Below are 25841 nucleotides of genomic sequence, written 5' to 3' on the forward strand. Positions count from 1 at the left end.
CAAAAAGTACAGTCAGCAAAAAAAGCTTGTAATAAAAATGATTTTCTTATGGTTAGGTTATTTCCGTTCGTAAGCTCTCCTATATGGGCGGGTTTTAGCACAGAATTGTTTGGCGTTCAAATTAATTTAGGCCGGGTATGTCTCCAATAATCCAGCGGCGTGGCGACTCGACATCTTAAATAACTGCAGTTAAATGTGTCGACGATCCTAGCTTTTGTCATGTGCAGCGCGCCGGGTATGGTTTTGTTTGCGGCAACCCTATTCTACGTTTACGGAAACATCTAAATTTGAGGCAGAACAGAACTATTATTGTTACGTTTGTAAGTAAGTAGGTGTTGTACCAGACGTAAAGACCAGGCATTCTAATTTTCCTTTTGATATTGTAATAACACCCCAGGGGGTCGCGACCCAAAGGTTGAAAAACCCTGCTCTTGTCTACCACGGCTTCTAGGGCAAAGGCATCCATATATTTCTCCAAATTACAGCAGACACCTTACCACTATAAAATATAAGAACAAAGCGGAACAAAAGTGCGCGTTTAATCCGTCGATTGAACGGCCGCTGGGTCACGGTCATGACCCATTTCTCCATTGTGAACTTTGGGCCCGCGTCGCGATGGGATTGGCTGTTTGACAACCGCTCTAAATATGTTGAGTCGATTCCGAGACGCTTTCCGTCGCAGCAGGGCTACTACGAAACTCGAAACTTTGCAGGTGGTAGGACCTTGTGCAAGGTCCGCCCGGATTGCTACCGCTACCACCATCTTGCTCGCTAATCCTGCCGTGAAGCAAAAATATCTCAAAATTAGCTAAACCGATTAAAAACATTGGTCCATCCGTTTGAGAGCTACGATTGCCACAGACGCCGTGCTAAAAAGTATCACACGGTGTGACGTCACGCGCAACTTCATCTTCATATTTTTTTGTTTATTTGACTAAAGAAGAATATTTTATTAAGAAAAGATATATTACAAGAATCATTATACTAATTAAAGCGAGGATTTTAATTAAAAAGTCTTGCCCGTATTTTGTTAAGCATATTTAAGTTGAAATTCCGTAACCCTCAAGTTTTGCAGAAGTTAGGCCGGAGTTAAATTTAAAATTAACCACAGATTTTGCTGACGAAAAAGTGGCATTTCATGATTTTTTGACGAAGATTTGCTAGTAGCCCTGTACTTTTTTTTTATTCGACTGGAGGGCAACGAGCAAGTGGGTCTCCTGATGGTAAGAGATCACCACCGCCCATTAACAGCTGCAACACCAGGGGTATTGCAGATGCGTTGCCAACCTAGAGGTCTAAGATGGGATACCTCAAGTGCCAGTAATTTCACCGGCTGTCTTACTCTCCACGCCGAAACACAACAGTGCAAGCACTGCTGCTTCACGGCAGGATTAGCGAGCAAGATGGTGGTAGCAATCCGGGCCGACCTTGCACAAGGCCCTGTGCCGATACAAGTGCTATCGAGATGGATGTCTTTCGTTGTATTGCTCTACAGAATCTCGAGATCGAGACGGATCTCGATAGTATTGAGATTGAGGTTTCAACGGAAAAAGGTGTAATGTAGCTGTAAAAAAAACCTACAGTTGAAGTCGACCGGAATAGTTGATTCCAAAATAGTGTAAAGAGAATTCAAAGCCTAATTTTTCATTACCTTCACAAATTCAGCACTGGGGAATATCCATAACTATATATGTAGGTATGCAGTAATATGTAATTTGGTATGTAGAGTGGGCCCGATTTTGTACCGCTGAGTATATAAAATATTAGTAAAGCTTGTGAAAATCGGTTCCCGGGTTATTCACGGGCTGCTGTATCCATAAACAGCCGTATTGCGCTTGTCCAATTGTCATAACTCCCGACTGCGGCCTCCGCAACTTATGTTTTTTCGGGTGTCAGTTTACGCGGGACTAATTGTGTTTGCAGTCGAGTCGTTTTTGGGTATAATTTCAGCGGCAGTTTAACCTAGTTACGTACGTAAATATTATTAAGTTAGTGGCTGTGTGAGCTGTAGACTCGAGTCTGTCTTGTACTACGTTTATAACCGCTATTAAAAAAAAAAGAATAAAATAAAGATAGAAGCTTTGATTTTCGAAATTTTGCTACGGAGCCGTTTATACACTTAGGCTTCGCCTTCGCCATTTAAAAAAAATGACAAAACAGAATCGACATAATTCAATCAATGTCACTCGACAAGTTTTTCATTTATTTTTTTAAAAACTAGCCTAGGTAGGTACTCTTTTATTAAAGGGCCGGCAACGCATCGGTCTTTTAACATATGTTATCTGTTTCCCTGGGCGGCGGTGATTGCTTCCCATCTGCAGGTGCCTACTACTCGATTCCCCCTTTTCATATGAAGAAATATTGTGAATTTTTAACTTCACATTTAACATACCTAAAGGTACGATATTTTTTTTCGATTTGGCCAAAGAGTTTATTGCCACGTAGTTTCTATTTCTACTAGGTGGTTACTGTTTCTGGTGTACATTCTACGAATAATAATTCTCAATAAAGAGTAATTGTATTGTATTGTAAACTTAGTCATAGTTAACGGAAATCAAGAAAATACGGTGTAGAATGCAATATATATAAGGATATAACTCGTCGTTAACAGTAGCTTAATCCGAGGCTCAAAAGCATTTCAGCAACCTTGACATAGTATTATATTAAAAACTGAATTTATTGGTGCGGATAGTTTGTATTTAGGTCAAAAGAGATTCTAGCCAAATACTACTGCGACTTTTAAAACTAGCTTACGGTAACAGTTTTCAACTGCTTGTTTTATGACTTAGTGCATTTAAGTTTTTTTTACTGCGCATATTTTTGGACGCGACCCATGTATGTAAGGTAGCAGCGATAAAATGTTGGTATAATTTCATTTGTCGAGTTGCGTAGAATTCGCTTAGGTGAAGGATTTTTATTTGTATTATAGGAATCTCATGCTTTAGTTAAGATACGAGCTTGTTTTAACATTCTTACTTTGTAAATTTTGTGATAAAATAGATAAAAAAATTGCAATATTTTTGACGTCGTGCGCGACAAAGCCTTTACAATCGAAGACATACGACGATTTTAATTTTAAGCTCTTGCACACGACACCGTACGATACTACGACCGCAACCGTCCCGGCACAGACGCAACTGTTGTCTGCACTCACGTATTCATAATGCTTTTGTACACCGTTGAAAGCCGTGTTCTAACTCTAACGTCCATAGTAAGCGAATGAATTTTACACAAATACTTATGGCAATATCACGTGTATAACGTGTACCGTGCTTTGTAGTCATGTGAAATGTTGTGTGACGGTCGGTCCTTATACTGATGTGTAATTATTTTTTTGTATGTCTCGGACGGAACAGTAAAAAACAGTCCATTGTGAGGAGTTGATAATGATATACAGAATCCATTTGATATGTCAATTAGTATGTTCATTTTGTATGTCTTCGACTGTAAAAATTTCATTCCAATGTTAGAAACCGCGACCGGCGTCAACGACGTACGACTGCGACCGGAATCCGCATTACGTTCGTGATCGCATTCACCATCTCTTTCTACCTTCGTTTTATACCGTGTAATAGAAAGAAGTAATGAAAACGATCGTGATTCAAAGTGCGTACAACAGTAAGGCCTCCGGTCGCATGACTTCCGCTTGCTATGAATTAATATAAAGCACCGAATGAAGCTAACGACCGCTTCGCGCGATAAGTTCATACTAAGCAGTGGGTCGCGGTCGCCGGTTGCGATCGCCAACATTGGAATGATACCTTCTACCTGATAGCTAATAGAGCTTCATCTACATCTCCTGACCCTGTTCTCAGCAAATCCAGCAACAGTACCGAGGGCGTTACGGCGGTTTGCCCCGCTGTTGGGGCAGCATGTCTGAGGGCGGCGGCGTCTCCGCCGCGGGCGACTCATGTCGGACGAACCTCATCGTCAACTACCTACCCCAAACCATGACTGAGAAGGACCTCTACGCTATGTTCATGACTATAGGCCCTATAGAGAGTTGTCGGGTCATGAAGGATTTTAAGGTATGTTCTAGTATTTTCCTTTCTTCGTTTCTATTTCTTTCTATTTTGGGGCAGTAATCAGATGCCTGGGAGGAAAAAAATATCTTCACAGATCATTGGTTGCCTAATCCTGGTTACCTACACGGAACAGGGGGAAATGGTTTCGAAGATGAATCGGGTTGTCTCCTGGGAAAAAAAAACTATTTACCCCCTGCTTCAATATCCATTGATTAAATTTATCTGACGGATAAATGTAATGCCGTCTTTGTTTGTTTTGTTCGAATAGACGGAGACGGCATCACATTTATCCATCAAATAAAATTAATCAATGGGTGGTGAAACAGCCCCTTAGTCCGTAATTTAGATTGTCTAAAAATAAAGGGCACGTATTTCTTATTTTATCAATCAAACAAAAAAAATACAAATACAAAGTTAGATGAAGCGCGTCAAAGTTCGGAAGTGAGAGGGGGGGGGGGGGCGTGACGCGAAACTTTAATTGCCTATAATATCTTGAATTGACAAACAAAAAAAAAACAAAATTAAAAAAGTTCCAGTTTGTGGTCGCCACTCGAAGACTTTTCTCCCCCCCAACGCACACACTTCGAGCGATATGGCCTGCCCATTGCCACGAAGCCGAAGCGTTGGCAGGCCTCCCACCAGGTGGACTGACGACATCGTGAGAGTTGCGTGAAACCGGTGGATGCAAGTGGCGAGTTGTCGTTCATTGTGGCGTTCTAAGGGGGAGGCCTTTGTCCAGCAGTGGACGTCTTCCGGCTGATGATGATGATGATGATGAAAAAAAAACATGATTCAAACCTCGTTGTTATGTTATAGTCCAAAAAATTCTACATTAAAAGAATACAAAAAGATTGTCTTGAATCGTGTTCATAGTGGCATACACTGCCAAATTAAGGATTGAATTTAACCACGGCTTCCAAAAATAAGCAACAATTAAACGCTAGACGCCAGATTAGAATGATGTTCGTGACAATCAGTCCGATTAAACGTCAAATACTGGGTGATTTTTAAAAATACCTTCCCATTTAAAACTCAGCTCTTACCAGACTGCAATAACACCCATTTTGTAACAATATACGAAGCTTATCGTACCCTAAAGGGAACTATTAGAAGCGTGAATTTAAAACAATAGGGTGTAATGACTTCTGGCTATAAAATTGAGTCACAAAATTCATTAAATGTGGCATTTAGGGGTGAATATGCAACGGCCTATTTCCATTTCGATCGCAGATTCAAAGGACCTTTGGCTCCAATTATTAGAGCCTGAAGTTGAAACGTTGCTGTGGATTTGTGCTTTTTTAATGTTAGGTTTGTTGTTATCGGGATTGTTGAGTGCGTGCGGCACGTTACACGGTGTTTATCAGATCCTAGAAGTCTTGATTCTGTGAATTTTATAAACGTTTCTTGTACCAAAAATACCATAGTGGTCATGTAAATTGTGTTTGTAGTTTTTAAGCGACATCGAAAAATATTTTGTCAATTCACCTCGTCGTCCGTATATAGTGTCGGAATAGGTCATTTTTTGCATTATTTAGATTAGATTAGATTAGATTTATTTATTACCTTTTGAAAAAATACATTATAAGCACATGTCAGTTAATTACAAGAAATTCACAAAAGGATCGTCAAATTATACTGTTTTATACTGTTTCTATGGCAGGCAAAAAACGAACATTGAAGAAGTATATTTTTTGTCCGATGCACTTTTTATCATTTGGTCGTAGTACAAATTTTCAAAGTATAGGCTACATGCGAAAGGTTGGCCGTTTTTTCGCCAGCCGTAGAGGTAGAAACAGTATATTTATCGAAAGTACAAACTGAGACATGGATGCACAGAAAATCCAGATAAAGAGACCAGCGCTGGGAATCGAACCCAGGTCCTTAGCAATCCGTGCTGCGTGCTGTAACCCCTACACCCCTATGCATACATATCTCAGGTTGCTTTCTTCCTACTACGCTACTTAGCAGCAGCACTAGCGACATCTATGTTTATTTCGCTGGTCTTTTTTTTTGTACCATGCCTCAGTTTGTATTTTCGATATGGTTTCACTTCACGGGATACCCGTAAAAGTAACAAATTTGGAGTTGAAATAAAAATTACAAAAAGACTCCAAAAACCAATCATAGAGTATATTTAGTTAATTTCATAAGTGTATTATGTACTTATGTGTCGCACGGCGTAACGTCACGTGGAACTTTAGGTGGCTACATCTCCATCATTTTTTAATTGTCAAAAAAAAGTGTTTAATATTTTCTGATCGAACTGACGGACTATAATTAGATTTTTTTTAAAACACTAGAATACCCTATTCTTTAGCATTGACTTGTAGTCATTATGTTTCATGTATTCCACCCTTATTTTCCAGACTGGCTACAGTTACGGGTTTGGTTTCGTGAACTTTACTCGCGAGGAAGACGCGGCGAGAGCCATCGACACTTTCAACGGATACCAGCTCCGGAACAAGCGGTTAAAGGTAGGTATACAATCATCAACGTAGATGTTCAAAGTCAAAATATCTTTAGTCAATTTAGGCTATACTCTGTTCCAACGGCAGGCGAAAAAACTTACTATGGAGATGGACAACCTTTCGCATGTATCTCTCAACGTCATTCTAGAACCTGATACAACAAGTTTTATTGCCTTGAATGACCACTAACAGCCCATACTTTGAAAGTTTGTAAATAATAATACCTAGCCGTTTTCGGCTACAGTGACTTAACGAGTTTAAGTATTGCTAAAGGAATTTTAAAAATAGGCTGGGACCTGGGATGTTTGATGAAGCTTACAAGGCTAACGTAGCCGATCTTTGCAAAGAACAATTTGGGCTAGCACCGCTAGCAAGCACATGAAAGTCAAAAAATCTATCATCGCTTCGGGAAAACCTCTGTTGAGAAGAGCCGGCCAGGAACTCGGCCAAGCTTATGTTTTTTTCAAAATTGATCTATAATGTTATTTGATGACTGTCATGTCAGGTATTTAGTTTAACGTAACATTTTTTTTCCAAGGTATCGTACGCCAGGCCTTCAGGTGAGGAGATAAAGGAGACGAATCTATACGTGACGAATCTGCCGCGAGCTATCACGGAAGACCAGCTCGAGACGATATTCGGCAAGTACGGTCGCATCGTGCAGAAACACATCTTGCGGGACAAGAGTAACGGCACGCCGAGGGGAGTAGCGTTCGTTAGGTGAGTGGCGACATCTGGTGGTCGTATGGTAGTTTGAGTACAGCGCCATCTATTAACAATGCATTGGCAATAGGTACAGTTACGTGCATTAATATCTGCCACAGCGGAACGTGCAAAAATGTCTGACGCATCCTACAGGCCCTAGAAATGTCAGATATTGGTGCTGGTGACTGTACTTCCTGGGCGTATGCTCTTAAATTAAACAATAACACATCTGCCCCTTGTACCGCAAAAGTTACAAGTGCTTCAATTTCCCATAATTGACACTTTTTTGAATGAGAAAGTCCACTGTCCTAGATTGAACAAAGGATACTTATATCCCGAGAAATATAAAGTACCACTGGACACATACGAAGTAGCAGCTGGTATGTTAATTAAAACATTTCTAAAATATTATTTCTAGGTTCGACAAGCGGGAAGAGGCGCAAGAAGCAATAGCGGCGCTAAACAACGTCATACCAGAGGGCGGCACTGAGCCACTAAGCGTAAAGGTGAGCTCCATCTACCGGCGACCGAGTAAACTAACACCAACGGTAGCGCACTAATCAGCTGGCTTCACACTTGCATGAATTGCTCTAAAAACCGTTTATTGTAAGGGTTAAAATTGATCGCATACTGCAATATGTACTTTGTCACTTCAAAGTTCAATATCTCAAAAACGGCTGAACCGATTTTGATAAAACATGTCTAAGAACCATCGCTAGAAAACCGCATTCAAATCGGTCCACCCGTTTAAGAGCTACGGTGCCACAGACAGACACACAGATAGACACGCATACCGGTCAAACTTATAACACCCCTTTTTTGCGTCGGGGGTTAAAAATCTATAAACGTTGGGTTTTTTCGTGACGTAAGTATTGGGTTGGCAAAATACTGTTCATCAAGTTGCAGTTGCAACTGCAGTTGTTTATGGGCGGTGGTGATCTTCTACCATCAGGAGACCCACTTGCTCGTTTGCCATCCAGTCGAATAAAAAAAAACTGTTCATCAAGTTCACTTACAATGCTAGTGAAGTTATGTCTTACATAGATATTACATAACATATTACGCTGAGTCTTACGAGGATACTCCTGTGTACGCACTTCACTGCTTATTTTTGGGTGTAAATTCGGGGGGTTTGCGGGAAATTTGTGTCTATTTTTAGGGGGTTTGTTGGGGGTTTATTGGCGGGGGGGTCTAAATTGTGTGTTGTTCTAGCCTGTTGCGGCGGACGTGAAACGTGCGCCTCGCTCCAGCAGCCGGCTGCGCTTGCACAGCGATACGGTGCGAAATGTAGACGCTTCTTAACGTGTTTATTTCGATTCTGTATTACTTTTGAAATTCGTTTCATGGGGTACGGAACTACGGATGTAGTTGTATAATACGTTCCCATCGTGAAAATTCGTAATACACGAATACTTCCGAATGTTGCCGACGTTTCTATAAATTATTGTTTTAACAAGTGACAAATATCTTTTATATTTGTTAACAAACACTTGAAGAATGAAGGAGTTTCGTGGGATAGATTTATTTGAAATGTCAAAGATAGTTTTTTTTTATTTATTAATTTGGTGCTCTTATTTACGTGCTATGTTGTCTTTTGTTGCATCTTTAGTTTTTTAAATTAAGATTACCTAGGAAATACTGAATGGTTTTATTTCTCTGTTAAAATTGCAAGAAAGGGTTTTATGTAATTCGAAATCAACTTTTTTTTTTTACATATACAGTAGAACCCGTTTAATACGATTTCCCGCATAATACGCCATTTTACGCCGGTCCCTGCAATTTTAGGCCTGTTTTCATACATTTTTTCACGGTTAATACGACTCGCGTCCCGCTTAAGACGCTATCTAAAATTATATTATCATTATATGTATTAGCTACCCTGCATCGTCGTACAATGTTACCAACTTATGTATTCGGGTGAAAAAAATTGGGACTCGATTCTGGCGACACCTCCTCCTGTCCAGATAAGTTTGTAGCTCTGACTAAGCGATCAGCTAATTGGTTCGTACGGTATGGATTTTAATTCGTCACCCACCATGGAACCTTTTCAAAGGAAAAGTCATTACGGTTTTCATTGTTAATTAATGCGATGTCACTATGACGTTTACTGTGAAATGGTTCCATGGTGGCTCATGAATAAAAGTCCTAGACCGTACCTTCGTACACTTAGATTTGATTTGTTTTAAGTTTCAATTGTTGCGAGTTATAAATTGTATTGTATTACATTGTATTGCAAAACTCTTTACAATGAAAAACCACAAACAAATATCAAGTAGGGTACAGTCACCAGCATTAATATCTGCCACAGCGGAGCGTGTAAAAATATCTGACACGTCCTTCCGGCGCTAGAAATAGAGTCGTATCAGATATTTATGCACGCTTGTTGTGTCATATATTGGTGCTGGTGACTGTACTAGTTTTTTTCACGTTTAATACGATTTACCGGTTAAGACGTTTTTTTGGTAGGTCCCCTCGAAATCGTCTTAAGCGAGTTCTACTGTAACTGACCGTGATTGACCCCTATCTCACCTGATGTTAAGTGCAGATGAGGCCAAAGGTGTATCTCACTGGTTCAGTAACAGCCTACTCACTCTAGCCTTGAAGAGCCCTAGATTGTATTGGTTGTAATTCTTTGCTGATATCAAATTTTACTTTTATGTAAAAATGTTCTGGCATCTGGAAGGTTATGGGCCCAGTTACGCGAATTTACGTAATAATGCTGTGGTAATTATGATCGTAACGTGGATGTATTGACGTTGCAGGTTGCGGAAGAACACGGGAAGCAGAAAGCTGCGTATTACGCAGGATGGGCGGCGGGCTTCCACCATAATCGAGGTACATTTGATAAAAAAAATGATTTATTGGGTCAATCAACTTTTTCTTGTTTGTTATTCTGTCCCGTTGTCCAAGAGACAACAGTGACAGAGTTTCTTAAAAAACTGCTTTAATATATATTATATGCGACTAATGTGCTTAAGAGATAGTCCATAAAATAATGAGCTTGAGACACAATGACAAAAAAGCTTGAGCTATGCTTTAAGACCTCAAAAGAACATAAATAAACTAGGAAACGTGGTTTCAAAGAGTTGTCCGGGACGTAACCATGGCAACGAGGTACAAGATGTCGCTAGCGTCGCTGCGACTTGTCAAAAGGAGAGACACAATTTGAACAAAATTCGGCGACAAGCACACTAGGCTGAGCCTTTTATGCTTTAAGACATTTATTTCTCAAAAGATTTACATAAATCACTTGCTGAGGAAACAATAATTTTGCTTTAATCTAAATAGAAGAGGGTAGAATGCAAAAACGGTTAACGATATAAGTACAAAGGCGCCTGGTAAGACACAGTGAGGCCAGTTAAATCATTACCCCCGTGACTGTGTGGTTAGGGTACAGTCAAGTGCAAAAATATGTATATATTCGAACCACTCAAAATATGTTACGACCTTATAACGTCGGAATAAGTCTGTGGTACATATTATTGAAAGGTCAGATAAGTCCATATTTCTGCACTCGATTGTACCTACATACATAATATGCGATGTTTAACTCGATCAGCAAAGTATGTTTAACTGTACCTTTCTATAAGTAAAAAAGCCTCTTCGAGTATTATTTTTTTTGAGTTATTGTTTTTTTATCATTATTATTATTAGGTGGCAAACAAGATAATATACCTAAAAAAATCGTATCCGAAAAATCAACGCGTCGACTTCTGGACCAAAATCGAAATCTCGAGTAGATTTGCTTCTCAGAAATACTTTAAAGATATGTATTTTTAACCTCTTGAGCCCACCATATAAACATTTTCGCAAAATTTGTCAAGGCAAATTGAATCTAATTGCTTCAAGAGTCCAGAGTTTAGTAATAAAATGTCGGCTGTCTACCAAACATCGCCTAATAACCGTCGCTTGCGCACGCTGCCAGTGGACCCGCGGCCAGTTCTACCGCAGCGCCACCACAGTCTCGACCAGCTCGACATGTTACACAGTCGACAAGACTACGCGACCAGCTATAACCTATACTCGAACCCTTCTAACCGCTACCTCCGTCGCGACTACCACTTCCACCAGCCATCGTATATGCCCCACCACCGCCCGTTTTGAAAAGGGCTGTACTGTAAAAAGTTTCGCCTCTCCGACAGCCGGATATAGGCGATGGACTTTGGTTTGTTGTAGTGTAGTGTTTGAGGCGGTCTATTCTGTGCGCTGTTGTTCTGGCAAGTTTTAAAATAAATTTCATTTATTCTGGTATCTTAACCTCGCCGCCACAAAAACGAAATGACGCTCTGTACGCCACAGAAAAACCAGCGACAAATCAACTTGATTTTTAATTCCATTGCAGAAGGATTAATTTCGAGTTGAATGTCGGTCATGTATAGATGGCCGTGGCGTGTGTGGCATTCCATTGGCTGTCACGACTGGATGACTGGGGCGGTGAAGAGGTTAAATGGTGAACGTCTGTAATCCATTCGGCCGTATTAGTTGATGTTTTGTCACGATACTAGCGCTATTTAGCCTGTCACGTAAACCCTCCGACCACTAGGTTTTTCTAACCTCTTCATTCTAATCTGTGGCTGTAACGACTTTATAATTGACTGGAGGTACAGTCGACCAAGAAATTGGTTTATCACCCTATGACAATCGGCCTTATTGTTTTATTTCTGATGTAGGAACTGTCTTTAAATTTGGTAAAGCACTTTCCTGGTCGACCATACTTACCCCTTTTTTATGTTGACAATATTTGACTAATCCAGAACAACAGTAGCGAATAAAGTCTGCCTGCACTTACTTTGCATATAGTTACCCTGTCCAATGTTATTCTTCCCGATGCTTGTTCTGTATATTAAGCATAGATAATAGACGAGACTCGACTGTACGGAGACCGTTACCCTCGGGTTTGCCAGTTTTGTGGACATTTTTTGTTACCAGCCTTATAAAAACAAAATTTTCTTTTTAAGTATTTTATTTGCTCAATAATAGTGCTTTTGGTACCGAACTGTGATTATAGGTCTCTTAATACTTTAAATTAAATATATATATATATATATTCTTAAAAATGTTATGAACAAAAATTGTTCACAAAATGCTGTTTGTTACGACTGAGGCATTGTGGAAGATTAAATGATAAATAAATTATATTATATGATAAAAAGTAGCATTGAAAATTCGTCTTTTTTGAAATTGGTGAATGTGTGATTGTATCTTTAATTCGTGCTGAGGCTTTGTTTAGTGTTTAATAGTTTTTAGCAATTATGATTTTGTTGAATATTTTAGTATGGACCCTTTGATTTCGGAATTTTTAATGTTATTTGTAAACCAATGTATACATACAAGAACTTTCGAATTCCCTTTTTCATAATACATAGCTGATTAATAATGAACAAAAAAAAACAGTAATATTTAATGTCTTTAAAAAAGTATTCAATAAACTATTTGGGTTAGGTTTGTCAGTACTATATTGCATAACGACTATCTTATCAAAATGACTTAGTTTCAAAATGTCTAATTATGTAAAATATTGTTAGTTGAATGTCTGGCTTGAAAATTACACCTAGTCCTATTAAGTTTTGTTTGTAGAACGCCCAAAAAACAAAGTATATCATCAATAGCAAGACAGAATGCACAAAAAAAATTACTAATAGGCATATCGTTAAAAATAATACGAGTAATACTCCTAGCTAACTAGGATAAGACTAGATATTTGAATGACAAAAATAATAACCGGTATTTGTAAAGGAACTGTTATTGATAAAAAAAAAACTTCAAGTTCTATATAATCACTACATTCTAATTTTAAACCATTTAAAGTAAAGACGTTATCCAGACACTTTGCATAATGTAAAATGACAATGTAGCATTAGATCTAAATTGTACATAACAACGAAGGCCATGTACAATTTAGATCTAATGGTACATTGTCATTTTACAACGGTGACTTTATGCTCAATCAGCATCGACATCTATGTACCTTACGGCACTAGACTGGCTGTTTGGAACAAAACGCGCGGCGCATCAATCATCAATATTACTTTGACACAACCGCTGTCACGGACGTCAACAGACTATAGTGAACTGTTCACAAAACCGCGCTGTGAACTGTTTTTGTGCGCCGTTTTGATGTAAGAAACATGCAGTCTAGTCTAGTACATAGATGTCAATGTCAATCAGTAATTATTTACAATGTAGACATTTTGCATAGTGTTGCTATAATGGTGTTTCGTTTAGTACGTCGCAACGACGTTTTGCTGACATAGTTGTTATAGGTGGTGCCAACAGAGATGAGGTCACGCACAGAAGAACATGCCATGTAACGTCAGCAGGATTTTGACATTCTCCTTTTATGCGATCAGTTATTTTTGTAGCTGTGTGTGTAGGTAATCAATCATTCACTTCAAATCTCGTGGCACGAACTGTACTCACGAACCTAACCCAACTCACAAAACAGATAGGTTACAGAAATCAATCTACATACAAAGTGCGCTCGAGCAACGCACACATAGACGTTCACGGACACGATATCTCGGACCGGTTGGGACTAGTGCGAGCGCGAGTGCCATCCGCTTGAGACACGCGTCTTAGAACTTTTTTGTGCATATACTTAATGGAGAATGCGAATTTATTACACTTTAAAATATAATAATCGTGCATTTCGCCAATGTCAAAATCGTCGCAAGATATTTTCTGTGACAAATTTGTAATATAACAATGACAAACATTAAAATATTTTAGTTATTATTAATTTATATTTCCATTCATCCCGTTTCATTCTCAACAATGAATCAAACAACTAGATACGAGTGCCACTACCACAATAGTTTTTGTGCATAAGCCATAGTTGACAACCCTAGAGCGACCGCCGAGCGTAGGTATGAAAAGTGAAGTACATACATGAGAGAGATTGACTTCTGTACTTGTCTGTTTTGTGCCCAACTATTTCCACAAGTTAACACTCGGCACGAACTCACGTAATCCTAGAAACTGTTCAACAGAGGGACCCTGTCTCAGCACAAATCCACTGTTATCTAGATACATCTAGAACCTTCTAGTCTAGACATAGCGATATGCACTTAACACAATTAGTGTTCCAAAATTTGTACTAAATTTCAGCATACCTACATATATTATAGGTTGACAATGATTTTAAACATGGACTATGAAAATAGTAGACTAACATTCGCACGGTCACAATCCCAATCTTTTTCTGCCAAACGGTACATGAGGATGGTAGAGAGAGATGGTGTATGCGATTGTGGTTGCGAGCGCGTTGATATGTTGTCTGATTTTGTGTCGTTATCCAATTTTGAATGCTAAAGTTCTGTAGTTTGAAGGCTAAGTACAGATATGGATGATTTTAATATAATCACGGACTGACAAGTGAACTTAAAATTGTAATAAAATGTTTCTTAGTTGTTAAGTAATAGAGTACGACAATAAAGAGTAGAAATTAAAATAAAACCGAATTGATAACCTCCTCCATTTTATGAAGTCTGTTAAAAAGAGGACTTCAAAACATACCTCAAATGCTCGAAAATAGCGATAAATTAAAAAAAATATTCATTTGAATGTGATGTACTTAGACATAGAAAATTCAGAAACTACCGATATTTAAAGCTAAAATTTCTAATGGGAGGTACTTACATACAAAATGTAAACGTAATATTTCCGAAATTTATCGTTGTATAAATATGTAAATGTAACGGTTGTATGATGATTTATTGAATCAGACGTTACTTTGCGGAGGTCCATATCAATGAATTAAAGAATTTCCTTGCACAGAAATAAAAAAAAAATGGCTTGGGTCTCATTTCAGCAATAACAGTTAGGATTAATAAAACACGCCTTAACAGTAAATAAATAAAAAAAAACAAGTTAGTTTTATATGACGTTTAAAATTTATTAATATTTTGTGGGTAGTTGTTTGAGTAAAAATATAGGTGGGTACTTAGGGTGTTACAGTGATAAAAGTTTGTTGTGGTTTGTTAGTCTAACATCTGGTAGCATGAGTAAACGGTTGCGGTTGGAAAAGTGTAGCTCGCTCTGCGCTCGAGGTGAGTTATGGTTTGTGTGTGGTGTGATAGTGTGGGAGTTGTGAACTGTGTGCATGTGTGCTTGTGGAACACGCATGCTTTGCGCTAAGCTTACTTTGGGTATCTGTAGCACGGTTGGGTTGCTCTGAAGATGAGCTCTGGTTGAGTTCGAAACGCGTCAGTGTAGTGTGGTGGTGATGATAGATGGGTTTGTGTGATTGGCGTGTGTTCTTACAGTGTGGAGGTGGAGGAACTGCATGAACACGCATAAATTGCTTAGTACCCATAACACAAGCTTTGCTAAGCTTACTTTGGGACTAGGTCAATTGGTGTGAATTGTCCCGTGATATTTATTTATTTATTATTTATTTAAATCTTGCATAAGCGTAGCTATCATAAGGTCGCGGGTGAGCAAGGAAATTCTTTTAGTTCATTGTTGTATGATGTGACATAATTTGTTTAATTTTTATCTATAGCTATTAAATACTCGTAGTAACGTCACTGAATGACTGACAGACAGACAAGTCACAGCTAAAGCTGGAGCTAGAAACTTGAAATTTGGCAGACATATTTGAAGTTCAAGTGACAAGTGAAGTTCAAGGTCTAAGAAAAGATTTTACGAAATTCCAACCGGATAGAGAATTACCTATTTTTTCCCATGGGTGCGAAGCAGAAGAAGACAAAAGTAACTTTTAAGCAATTTTGGGGGTGTCTAATTAGTGGAGAAATACATTTCTACTCTTTAAACATCGTACTCTATGTAATTATTTATAGTTCAGTGATCATTTTGTGATGGTAATAAAATTTACAGGTCGATTCACTAGAGATAGCTCGAATGATTGAACGAAAAGTGATTGCTGATCACGTAGACATTTTTTTAGGTACCTAACACATAGATACTTTCATTCAATCCATTCGTGCCAGCTCTTGTGAAGCGCCCTTTACGTTATAGACAATTCCTATCAAGGTTTTTGAACGAAAAAACGTATAATTTTAGGTTGTTGTCTGTCAGTGAACCAAAAAAACATAAGTTGTGCTAGAGTCAATTTAATAATTTTATATTATATCATCAATGTTTAATTACTGAAATTCCGTGCAATTTTAGACTAGAGTTGTTAACGTTTGAGTCTAAAATCGCATGTGATACGTAATATTATTGGTTTATACAACACGATATGTGCTCAATAGAATAAAGTCGTCAATGTAACAGCGTTATTGTAGCTTTTTATTACATAGTCGCTTCGATGTTATTACATATGTACGAAAACGGGGCCTAACTGTTATATCAAAACTTAACACCTAGATTCTCAACGTGGATAACCTCCTTGTGAGTGTTGAAGGCTTTCAGGGGAGCAGTTGTATAAGGCTACGTTTCTACCAGAGATGTGCGAGGATGTGTTCCGAGGATTGTGTTTTTCATGAACCAATAGAAACGCATATATTTCACACGAAAAGCTGAAACATGGATGCACTGAAAAACCAGGATAATAGATCAGAGCTGGGAATCGAACCCAGGTCTTCAGCAATCCGTGCTGCGTGCTATTCTCCTACACTACCACTACCACTACCAGTGGATCCGTGCTGCGCGCCACTGGTCCGGTGGAAGTGTAGGGGAATAGCACGACAGCACGGATTGCTGAGGACCTGGGTTCGATTCCCGGCGCTGATCTATTTTTCTGGTTTTTCTGTGCATTCATATTTCAGCTTGTGTTTTCGTGTGAAATATATAGATTTCACGGGATGACCGTAAAAGTAACAAAAATTTCGAGTTGAAATAAAAAATACAAAAAAAAAGACTCCAAAAAGTAATCAATACAAACGCTTCATTTACCTAACCTCGCTCCGCTGTTTCCAACAGAGCTGTGCTGTGCTAAGATAGAAAAATAAAGCGTTTCTATTGGTCGAAAACACAATCCTTGTAAAACATCCTCGCACATCTCTGGTTGAAACTATATAGGAGACGTTGCTTACTGAATAAAAGAAAAAGGTAAGCTTCAGGAACAAAATCTTAATTTGCCCTACTGGGCGAAATGACGTTGAGGATCTATGCTTTTCATGATATAGGCGATGATGGTGTGCTAGAGAATGTAATAAATGTATAGAAATTAATCCCTATTTCCCTTGGTCACGCCATAACTTAAGAATAAGTTAACCGATTATCCATTTTTATACTTTAATTTTTTAATTAATGTGATCCTTAAGATCTTTGTAACATACTTTGTGGATGAGGAATAATGTACTGAGTATTTTTTAATACGTTGTTAGAAGGTTATACTGCAACCGCAAGGAGACATGAAAATAGGAACCAGTTTTTTTATGCAACTTTAATGAAATCTGCAATATAATTTTTGGGAAGTCCCGCGGGAATTTCGACAGTATAAAAAATACTAATACTACCCGCCAGGTTTTCTACTGTAGTCGTGACTATTCATGATTTTTCTTCACGCACCATCATCGCCTAATTAAACCGAAACCGACAAAAGGTGTCTAGGGATCATCGTTTCCACGGGATATCAAGTCGAAATGTTAATATGGATACGCTACTAAGTCCGCGATACTAATTTAACTGTTCGTAAATGTTACCTATATCCGCCTATTTGCTTAGAGAACAACATGAATATTAATATCGTACGCGGCTCGTCGATTTTCTTGAAGATTCAAATGAGAAAGAAAAAGGATATCGATCTTTTGTTTCGATTTCCGTAAGATATTAGCAAACTAGTACCTAGTATTTTGTCTACATGTACCTTTTTCGGTATTGCTTGTAAATATTATAAATGCGAAAGTAACTCTGTCTGTCTGTCTGTCTGTCTACGCTTTCACGTCGTGAACCGATTTTGATGAAATTTGGTATATAGATATTTTTCAACATAGGATACCTTTATTCCGGTGATAACCTAGATTGCTTAAGCTAGTCTAATATATATGAATCCCTATTTCCCTTGATCACGGCATCACGCGTGAACGGCTGGACCGATTTCGCTAATTCTTTTTTTGTTGTGTTTGCTATTGTCAGGAGAAGGTTCTTATAAAAGAAGATTCAGAAAATTAAAAAAAAAATACACCCGGGGTGAAGCCGCGGGCACCAGCTAGTCCCTACTATCCCTACTAATATTATAAATGCGAAAGTAACTCTGTCTGTCGGTCTGTCTGTTACGCTTTCACGTCGAAACCACTGAACCGATTTTGATGAAATTTAGTATATAGGAAGCTTGAACCCCAAGGATCAACATAGGATACCTTTTATTCCGGTAAAGGGCGCCACCGCGCGATAACCTAGATCCGCGCAGATGAAGTCGCGGGCATAAGCTAGTTTCATATAAAGAGTCATTGTATTGAATTGTTAATAAGAAAGACGCCATGTGATAAGCAACCATTGCTTGTAAATGTAAAATATTGTTCTTTTCTAGCAACTAGGAGCCCGGGATACCGCGGCGTATCCATATTAGCATAATAATTGAGGTTAATCACCCCAATAGCAACCTTATCGCCGACCACTTATCACGTATGAATAGCACTGGATTTCTAAACATTTTATTGTTGTACATAATAGCCTCTCAGTTCCCTAATTTTAAGTTGCTGATGGAGAAGCATCACGTGCAATAGTCCGGGTTCGTATGCTGTTGTTGTGAACCCCCACAAAGGTGGGGGCGGAAATCTCAACGTATCTAAGTTCTGTGTAAAATTGGTAGACCTCAAACGGGTTGTACGCGCTTGTTTATGTTATTTTGAAATTGGCAAGTGTTTCCTTTGTCTACCAGGGGGCGTTCGGGTATTGCGTAAGCGAAATGAAAGTAATGTTGACACTTACGATCATTACGTAAGCATTGTTTTTTTTAAATGAGGGTTTTCCGTCAGGCCGCTAGATGGCGTTAGTATCGTGAGATGCGTTTGACGTTTCAGTCTTGCTTGCGATTGGACCGTTAAGTTATTTTCATCACACTTGCTCGTAAACAGTGTCAAAACATGAAGGCTACCTTGATTGCAACCCCCCAAATAAAACCCTCGACCTTGAATGTGCTTGTCATGAAATCCGTGGTCGGTAAATGAGTCATTGCGCGTACACATTTTCTTGTCATGAAGCCCAAGGTCGGTAAATGAGTCAGTGCCCGTACTGATGGTGCTGCGCGCGCTGCTGCAGGACCACATGCACACGCGGCTCAGGCACATGCTGAGGGAGGGGGAGGGCATGCAAGCGCACATTATATTTTTTCTTTTAGAAATATAAAATTTTACTCGCAAATGTGATGAAAAACATTGTATGTCGCACGGGCGGTACTAGAATTACGAACATCGACTCATTAAAGCCCTCAGTCTCCGACTTCGGGCTTCTAATAGACTCTCGTTCGTAATTCCTTGTTTACTATTAACTAATCGCAAACATGACGCAAATGTCAAACGGTCCTCACGATATTAACGCCATCTAGCGATACTTCGCCTGTCGGAAAACCCTAATTGCGATTTTCGTTTGGCTCTTTGTATGTTTGTTGATGTCAAGTTTTGCAAACCGAAATCACCCACTTCTCAGTGGTCGGATTGATTTGAGACCAATCACAAGCACGATATAATGAATTTCGTCACTACTTTGAAAAAAAATCTCTCATCTCAAATCAATACGTCAACGAAATCGACCCTTCAAATAAACACTTAAGTTACAAGCTTTTTTAAAAGTATTGACGATTTACAAAATCGTACGAATGTTCAAATTCTCTTCAAGTTTCATTTTAAGAGTCAGATGTGTTAATATAGCTTACGTAATTATCAGGCCATCACTTCGTCAAAAATAAGCAAAGTACAGTCATCAACAGGAGTAGATAAGCAGTTGTGGAATACTATGCAAGTAGGCACCTATTAAGTAGACACTTATTATCGCTATATTATATTATTTTATTAGTGGCGGTTATGCAATTTGCCACAGTTTTATGAATTTTTATAGGTGGCTGGCACTACCGATGTTCACGGTCGGGGTGCCCCCCCCGCCCCCGCCTAGCTACAGTATCTACACTACTGCTCTTATTACCTTGGCAATAGAGTCATGTGTAGATAATTATAAACACCGTAACTGCTCATCCACTTTTGCTGCTGACTGTACAATTCCCAACCTTCGGCGCTTACGTAATACTTGGAATTATTAGTCAACTTGTTTCTGATGAATAGGTTAGAAAAGTTTATATTGAAGTACATAAGTAATTTAGTTATACCTGCGAAATTGTAATTATTCATTTATGAAACGAATTAAAAATAATCCATACTTCCATACTATCCATACTAATATTATAAATGCGAAAGTGTGTTTGTATGTTTGTGTGTTTGTCCGTCTTTCACGCCGTAACGGAGCGACGGATCGACGTGATTTTTGGCATAGACATAGTTTATGGGTCAGAGAGTGACATAGACTACAATTTGTCCCGGAAAATGCACACTTCCCGAGGGAACTGCGCGCGATAACCGAATTCAACGCGGGCGAAGCCGCGGGCAAAAGCTAGTTGTTAATATTCGTTTGTCATCATAGAGGAATTAACAAATAGTGGTAATATGGGTTATACAATTCTGCAACACATAGTAATTCTTCCGTGTTTTAACTATTTGAAATATCTTATATCTTTGAACGAGCAATTCTTGTATATTTATTTATTTTAAAAACGGCGCAATTGCGATGAAATTTGGTATTTAGCGGTTTATGGGGACGAGCAATCGATTTAGCTTGGTCTTATCTCTAGGAAAAAGCTTGTCTTCGAGATTTAGCCCGATTACAATATATCATATGAAGACATTGAAGTCTAGTGTCTTGACTAAGGCCAGCGATACCAGCGAGGACCTCGCTCCGCTCAGCTGTTTCCACCAGAGCGGTGCTGTGCGAGGCTAGGTAAATGAAGCGTTTCTATTAGTTCATGAAAAAGACATTCCTCCCAACACATCCTAGCACATCTCTGGTGGAAACGCGGCGTAATCCGAGAGCTGTAAGCGCCATTGGGCCTTTTTTTTCATACAAATTGTTTGCCATTTCTACTCCTTTGGTTACTTCGTCTAAGGTTCCAATATATACGTTACATGTTAAGTATTTAGGTTTAATTTTTGACAACGCGTACACAGTGGGGTCTTTACAGTGACAATACAAAGCGGTGATTCGGATGTTTCGTAGTTATTTCGGAGTCTATGAGTGTTGTTCTTGTTTCGACTATAATTCTGTTTAGATTTTGACTGGCTTCATAGTGCACTCATTTCTGGTACGCTTGTCCTGGCAACACATTGTTACGGATATATTTAGTGTACAGTGCTTTTCCATCGTATGTTATCGGAAAAGTTTGTATTTATCGTGCTGACTAAATTTTCCGCAGTACTCATTGAACAGACGTAGATTTTTCATTTTGAGATTATGACGACCAGATGGCCAAGTGGTTAGAGAACCTGACTATGAAGCTTGAGGTCCTGTGTTCGATTTCCGCCATTCCCGACCGGGGCATATATTTGTATGAATAATACGAATGTTTGCTCTCGGGTCCTGGATGTTTAATATGTATTTATCTATATTAGTATGTTTATCCGTTGCCTAGTATCCATAGTACTTTGCTTAGTTTAGGGCTAGCTGTAATTGGTGTCAAGTGCCCCATGATATTTATTTTTTTCATCATCATCATCATCCCAGCCTATATACGTCCCACTGCTGGGCACAGGCCTCCTCTCAGAACAAGAGGGCTTTTTTTTATATTTACTTATTTATTTGACACTATATAGTAAAGTTATAATGTACGTTAATGGATATGAAAATATCACTCATTTAATACAATAATTGATTGACGCTTGTGCTGTTGTAGTCTGATCGAGATCAGACTTTTCCCGTTAGAAAACCATCACGCACTAAATCCACGGACTGTTTTAAATCTTGTTTATTTCTGCACGAGTACGTACGAATAGTTGTCTATCATGGTCATGGTTCAACAGAACCATTATATTTACCACTAGCGATAGTATTCTTTAACTTCCTTTTTAAATTCCTTTTCTCACATGCGACCTTTTGATATTTTGTATTAAGTATATATGTAGTTTATAAGTATTATATTTAATGTAACTATGTCTTTATTTATATAATTTATATTATAATTTTGTATCGTTTTAAATATTTGTTGTCTATTAATTCAACGTTTCTCCTGTCTGTTATCTCTGCCACCTACATTAGTCTGTTCATATTTATTAATTTCTCAGAAATTGGTTGTCCGGAAGAGATCGCTTTTTAGCGATAAGACCGCCTATTGTCTACCTGTTTTTTTTTGTAATGTCTCTGTACTGCTTTTGGTGATCAATAAAGAATATATTTGCATTGTATTGTATTCCTAAATTTGAGTGCGAATCTCAAGATTTGTTGTGTTAGTTTCGTTATAATTTTGTTTCGCAAGTTTAGAGAAGTTTAATCGTTTTGTTTCTAAGAATCCAGACAAAATCTAAACTGATAGTAATGACTGTCTTTCCTAAACGTATCTTCACTGTGATGGATATCGGAGAAAACGTGAGAAATTGTAACTAGTATTGACATAAGTTTGTTAAGGTGTCGGATGTGTAGATAAAATTGGTCTTAAAGGAATATTTTTAAATGAAACGAGAGGCATTCGAAGTGGAAAACATAAATTTTTCCAAATAGATGAGGGTATTCTTATACTATTGTCTATTTTAGTCGAAATAAAAAACTGCGATGCACATTTGGATTGTAAGCTTGGATATATTGGAATTCTAGGAGATTCGATATCCATCACAACTTTCTCGACTCTTTAGGTTAGTATTAAAATTAAAACATAATAAAACTGTATATTGAAGTAGCGATGATTGTATAAAGTATTTTACGTATAAAAACGGTGGTGACGCCATCGAATAAGTAAAGAGCGTTGTAAAATAAACGTTACTGTAAAACGAAGATATCGTACTTCCCTGTAACGCGATTAGTAGATATAGAATGCTAGAAATAGTTTCCAAATGTGAATTGTGCCTAAACGAAGCGTTATTTCTAACTAATGTAGGTACTGTTGGTTCACCGGATACTGTTTTAAGAGTTTTAATCTTGGTAATACGGTATACAGACAGACATTTATAGCAGGAGACTAAATAAAAACAAGGATACAACTATATTCTCCTAACGCCCAGAGTACTACATAAATGATACATAAATGACATAAAGTTTGATGTTCATATATCAAAAATTTTACTCGGGCGTTTAGGAGGATATAAATAAAAATTAAATATTAAGCGCACCACTTCATAATGACTACATCTAGCTGACTAAGTTATCTTTTATTGTGTTTTCAAATGTCAGGGTCAGTCAGTTTATTGAATGTCTGTGATGTATATTTAGTCAACCAATTTGATTTCTAGGCCAATATGGAACCAGTGGCCGTATTGTTTAAGATTTCTAGGCCAATATGGAACCAGTGGCCGTATTGTTTAAGATTTCTAGGCCAATATGGAACCAGTGGCCGTATTGTTTAAGATTTCTAGGCCAATATGGAACCAGTGGCCGTATTGTTTAAGATTTCTAGGCCAATATGGAACCAGTGGCCGTATTGTTTAAGATTTCTAGGCCAATATGGAACCAGTGGCCGTATTGTTTAAGATTTTTAGGTCAATATGGAATCAGTGGCCGTATTGTTCAAGGCCGGGCGCTCGCCGATTGCATTCACTATCCCTTTCTACATGTCCATGTTATGCAAACTCTCAAAACAGCTCACCCTTTCTCAACTCGAGTAGTAAGGTTCCATAGTGGCCTGGAAATCAAAGTGGTTGACTGTACAGATGAACATTTTTGTAAGTAAATTTTGACCTGTCATCTATTTATTGAATCAGGCGTTACTTTGCGGAGGTCCATATCAATGAACTAAAAGAATTTCCTTGCTCACCCGCGACCTTACGATAGCTAAGCTTATGCATATGTATGTGCCTGGAGTTATTAACAACAAACTCAGAGTTGTCATTACACTGTACAGTGCATAAGCTTAAATGAAATTTTAGTTCACTGTCATCTATTCCCCAAATGTATTAAATTGTTATGTTCAAAAGTTACATGAGAAATGTTCGTTGTATAATAATTAGTATCTTTGTCATTATTAGTCGTGGCCCTCTTACTAATGTCTTCCAGTGTTCAGCGGTGCTTAGTCCATCCTTGTCTAATAATACTAGGGCGAGAGGGAGAGACACGCTGTCGCAGTGAATACCAGATATAACAAAAACAACGAAAGGCCTCTATTATTAGATTTTAATGAAAATTTGCACTTTAAAGTTGAATATTTTGCAAAAAGATCAATGAATCGAAAAATCGTCTCAGCAAACCCCTAATGGTTTTAAAAAACCTATCCAACTATACCCCACACTATAGGGTTGGATGAGAAAAAAAAATCACCCCCACTTTACGTTTATGGGAGGTACCCTAAAAATTTTATTTTTGTTTTTTATTGTAACAATTTGTCGGCATAGTTTACATACATATCCGTGCAAAATTACAGCTTTCTAGCATTGATAGTCCCTGAGCAAAGCCGCGGACGGACGGACAGACAAACAGACATGACGAATCCATAAGGGTTCCGTTGTTTGCCATTTGGCTACGGAACCCTAAAAATAGAAGTGAAACATCATTTGTTGCGCCATTCCAATGCAATTTGGAACGTAGGAGTAGTGACTTATGATAGTTGCGATAGATGGCACCACTCGCCAATATTGGTGTATAAGCGATCAAAATTTTCGGGTGGGTTGTTCGGGAGTCTCGTGGTCCAGTTGGTGTGACACTTGACGCGTATAGTCAGGAGATGCTGCAGTGATTTACACGTCGCTAAATGGCCTCATTAGTAAGGGGATTACAAAATTATGAGCATTAAAAAGTGATCTCTGTTACGCCTTATTGATCATAATTGTCTGGGCGTTTCAATTTTAGCAATATGTTTATAAATGATGCTCGCATAGACTAATAATTATGTAGAATGTTATGTTTTAGGTGGACGGTGCGGTAGCGCGTTGATTTAGGTGGTGCCGGATGCTATATTTTGAGCTATATTTCATCAAATAAGTTACTTGCTGTAAAAAACATATTCGCTGTACAATAGTATTATTTCTTTGTTTTATTAATGGTTATATTGTCACTGATATAATCGACTTGAGATAAGTATTAGTAATAAACGTTTATGAGATGGAACAAAAACAAAAAAAAAAACAAAAACTTATTTGTCTTTGCGATTTAGAAAACATATGTGAAAGTCCGTGATAACATTTCAATTAGTACAATTTCTTAATAATGTCTTCTTCAACGGGATTTCGTAGTGACGAAACATTAAGGGGCTGTTTTATCACCCATTGATTAATTTTATTTGACGGAGAATTAAGTTTCTGTATTTTATCAACAAAATAATGTGTTCGCAGTCTTAACAAACTTGTTTGTTGGAATTATGGCTCAAAATACTGCTTCGAAACACAATATAGAAATTATTATTTATTGGTATTAGCTTGGATTGTTTGACAATTATTCGCCTTATGACATAAAATGTTGCCTTTATTTTTAGTCAAATACACGAAACAGATATTATTATATTATATTCCAAAAGCGTGAGAGAAGGTCAAATTGGAGAACCTCTATCTGGGCAGAT

At 38.1% G+C, this 25841-nt stretch overlaps 1 protein-coding gene across 4 annotated transcripts in view; it reads left to right on the top strand.

Annotated features, from left to right (window-relative positions):
• LOC141431000 (protein sex-lethal-like) overlaps nucleotides 1–25841 on the top strand; it is a 38133-nt gene that overhangs the window by 8156 nt on the left and 4136 nt on the right. For 3 of the 4 annotated variants that reach the window (XM_074091928.1, XM_074091926.1, XM_074091930.1), the window contains 5 exons: nucleotides 3816–4028; nucleotides 6392–6499; nucleotides 7032–7213; nucleotides 7617–7704; nucleotides 9961–10033. In XM_074091928.1, coding sequence (XP_073948029.1) covers nucleotides 3816–4028; nucleotides 6392–6499; nucleotides 7032–7213; nucleotides 7617–7704; nucleotides 9961–10033 — 664 coding nt within the window. Of the gene's footprint in view, nucleotides 1–3815; nucleotides 4029–6391; nucleotides 6500–7031; nucleotides 7214–7616; nucleotides 7705–9960; nucleotides 10034–11123; nucleotides 15195–25841 lie in introns of those variants that run through there. The other variant, XM_074091929.1, reaches the window with a different exon arrangement.

The sequence above is a fragment of the Choristoneura fumiferana genome, chromosome 9 (genome assembly GCF_025370935.1).
Source record: "Choristoneura fumiferana chromosome 9, NRCan_CFum_1, whole genome shotgun sequence".
In the NCBI taxonomy this organism is placed as follows: Eukaryota; Metazoa; Arthropoda; class Insecta; order Lepidoptera; family Tortricidae; genus Choristoneura; species Choristoneura fumiferana.